The sequence below is a fragment of the Mustelus asterias genome, chromosome 11 (assembly GCF_964213995.1).
Source record: "Mustelus asterias chromosome 11, sMusAst1.hap1.1, whole genome shotgun sequence".
In the NCBI taxonomy this organism is placed as follows: Eukaryota; Metazoa; Chordata; class Chondrichthyes; order Carcharhiniformes; family Triakidae; genus Mustelus; species Mustelus asterias.
Window position 1 is genome coordinate 47,118,973 of NC_135811.1, and position 2,288 is coordinate 47,121,260.

At 48.1% G+C, this 2,288-nt stretch overlaps 1 protein-coding gene across 1 annotated transcript; it reads left to right on the forward strand.

The window, feature by feature from the left end:
• The first annotated feature begins 694 nt into the window (after positions 1-694).
• Positions 695-2,032, forward strand: drd6b (dopamine receptor D6b). The gene has a single exon (XM_078224405.1). It carries the CDS (start codon positions 695-697, stop codon positions 2,030-2,032), a length of 1,338 nt encoding a protein of 445 aa, XP_078080531.1.
• Positions 2,033-2,288: the final 256 nt, after the last annotated feature.

Genomic DNA, 2,288 nt, shown 5'->3' on the forward strand with positions numbered 1-2,288 from the left:
TATAATGTATGGATTATATTATATGGTTAACGTGCTGTGTGTGCTATGTTATATAATGTACTGTATAATGTACTATATTATACAGTTAATTTACTGTATGTGGTATACTGTTTAGTTGATGTACTATATGTGGTATATTGTACAGTTAAGGTACTGTATATGGTATATTATATTATAAACTGTTGTGGTATATTATAGAGGTAATGTACTGCATATAGTATATTGTATAGTTAATGCACTGTACGGGTTATGTTATATAATGTACTGTGTGGGTTATATAATATAATTAATGTACTCTTTGTGGTACATAGTTATTGCTTACTGTCCTTGCAATGAAATGCTGGGAAGTGTTTTTCTTAACCTAGATTTGTGAGAGTCAGCTTTTTAAAAAATTAACTGAAGAAGAACTCTGTTATCCATAACTCGATATGTTTGCTTTATAGAAACACACTGCTATCGACATGCTGGTAGTAAAATCCAATGCTTCAGCGGGCAGTGGACAGATTGAACCTTCCTGGTGACTTGGAGCAGGTAATACAGAGATTCCATCCCAAAAGCTGAGGTGACTTGTTTCATGTCCTGGACCAGGGAGGCGAGAGAAAATGTGGGCTGATTGTGGAGAGCGGGAAGCTGTGGAATGGTGTGCGCTCTAACACAAACACGCATGTCTCCAGAGGGGGAAAGGAAAATCTTCATGGGAAACTTAACGGAGCAGAGAAACATCTCTGCAGCGGCTGAAGGAGCGAGGACAGAGCTGAGTCTCCGGGCATTCACTGGCTGCCTGCTTTTCCTTCTTATTCTCTCCACCCTGCTGGGAAACACTCTGGTCTGCCTCGCTGTCATCAAGTTCAGGCATCTCAGGTCCAAAGTAACCAATTTCTTTGTCATCTCGCTGGCAGTCTCTGACCTGTTCGTGGCCCTGCTGGTGATGCCCTGGAAAGCCCTGAGTGAGGTGGCTGGCTATTGGCTATTTGGCTCCTTCTGTGACACCTGGATTGCCTTTGACATTATGTGCTCGACCGCCTCCATCCTCAACTTGTGCATCATCAGCCTGGATAGGTACTGGGCCATAGCCAGCCCCTTCAGATATGAGCGCAAGATGACCCAGAGGGTGGCCTTTGTGATGATCGGAGTGGCCTGGACACTGTCCATCTTAATCTCCTTCATCCCCGTCCAACTGAACTGGCACAAGACAGAGGCGGACTTGCTGCAGGAGTTGGAGAGCCAGGGGAGCAATAAGACTGGCAACTGCGACTCCAGCCTCAACAGGACTTATGCAATCTCCTCCTCCCTCATCAGCTTTTACATCCCAGTGGCTATCATGATTGGTACTTATACTCGCATCTACCGCATTGCCCAGACCCAGATCCGCAGAATTTCCTCTTTGGAGAGAGCGGTGGAACATGCACAGAATTGTCAGGAGCACACTGCTGACTGCCCACACGACACGGCATTGAAAACCTCCTTCAAGAAGGAGACCAAGGTGCTTAAGACTCTCTCTATAATCATGGGGGTCTTTGTCTTTTGCTGGCTGCCCTTCTTTGTGTTGAATTGCATGGTGCCTTTCTGTGACCCCCAGTTGTACCCAGCTGGGGAGCCCCCCTGTGTCAGCGACATCACCTTCAACATCTTCGTCTGGTTCGGCTGGGCCAACTCCTCGCTCAACCCAGTCATCTACGCCTTCAACGCTGACTTCCGAAAGGCTTTTGCCACCATCCTGGGCTGCGCTCGCTTCTGCCCCAACAACGCGGTGGAGGCTATCAACTTCAGCAATGAGCTAGTCTCCTACCACCATGACACCACGCTGCAGAAAGACCCCCCAGCAGCTGGTGTCCATGCAGCCAGCTTCCCCAACCAGCTCCCGCACTCCACCACCGAGCCCGAGGAACAGGAGGATCCCTTCGACAAGGTCTCCAACATTTCATCAGCTCATAGCCCCAGGGACACAAGGAATCTGCCTCTCCCGGGAGGGGTTCAGTATGAGTGCGAAGCAGAGATCAGTCTGGATACCATTACAGCCCTGTACCGCTGAGCAATCCTATATTTATTTGATCCAAATATCAAAGGCCCAGATTGGGCCCATGCATCATCTAATTCGAGCTGGCTACAAAACTATGTGGGAGCTGGAACCATTGCAGTGGCCATTCATGTGTGTATGTGTGTGTGTAGCTTCACATCAAGATCCCACAGGGGAGGCGATGGCCTAGTAGTATTATCGCTAGACTATTAATCCAGAAACTCAGCTGATGTTCTGGGGAGCTGGGTTCAAATCCCGCCACGGCAGATGG

Coding starts and splice junctions, on each gene's coding strand:
- drd6b (XM_078224405.1), top strand. CDS start 695: ATGGGAAACTTAACGGAGCAGAGAAACATCTCTGCAGCGGCTGAAGGA.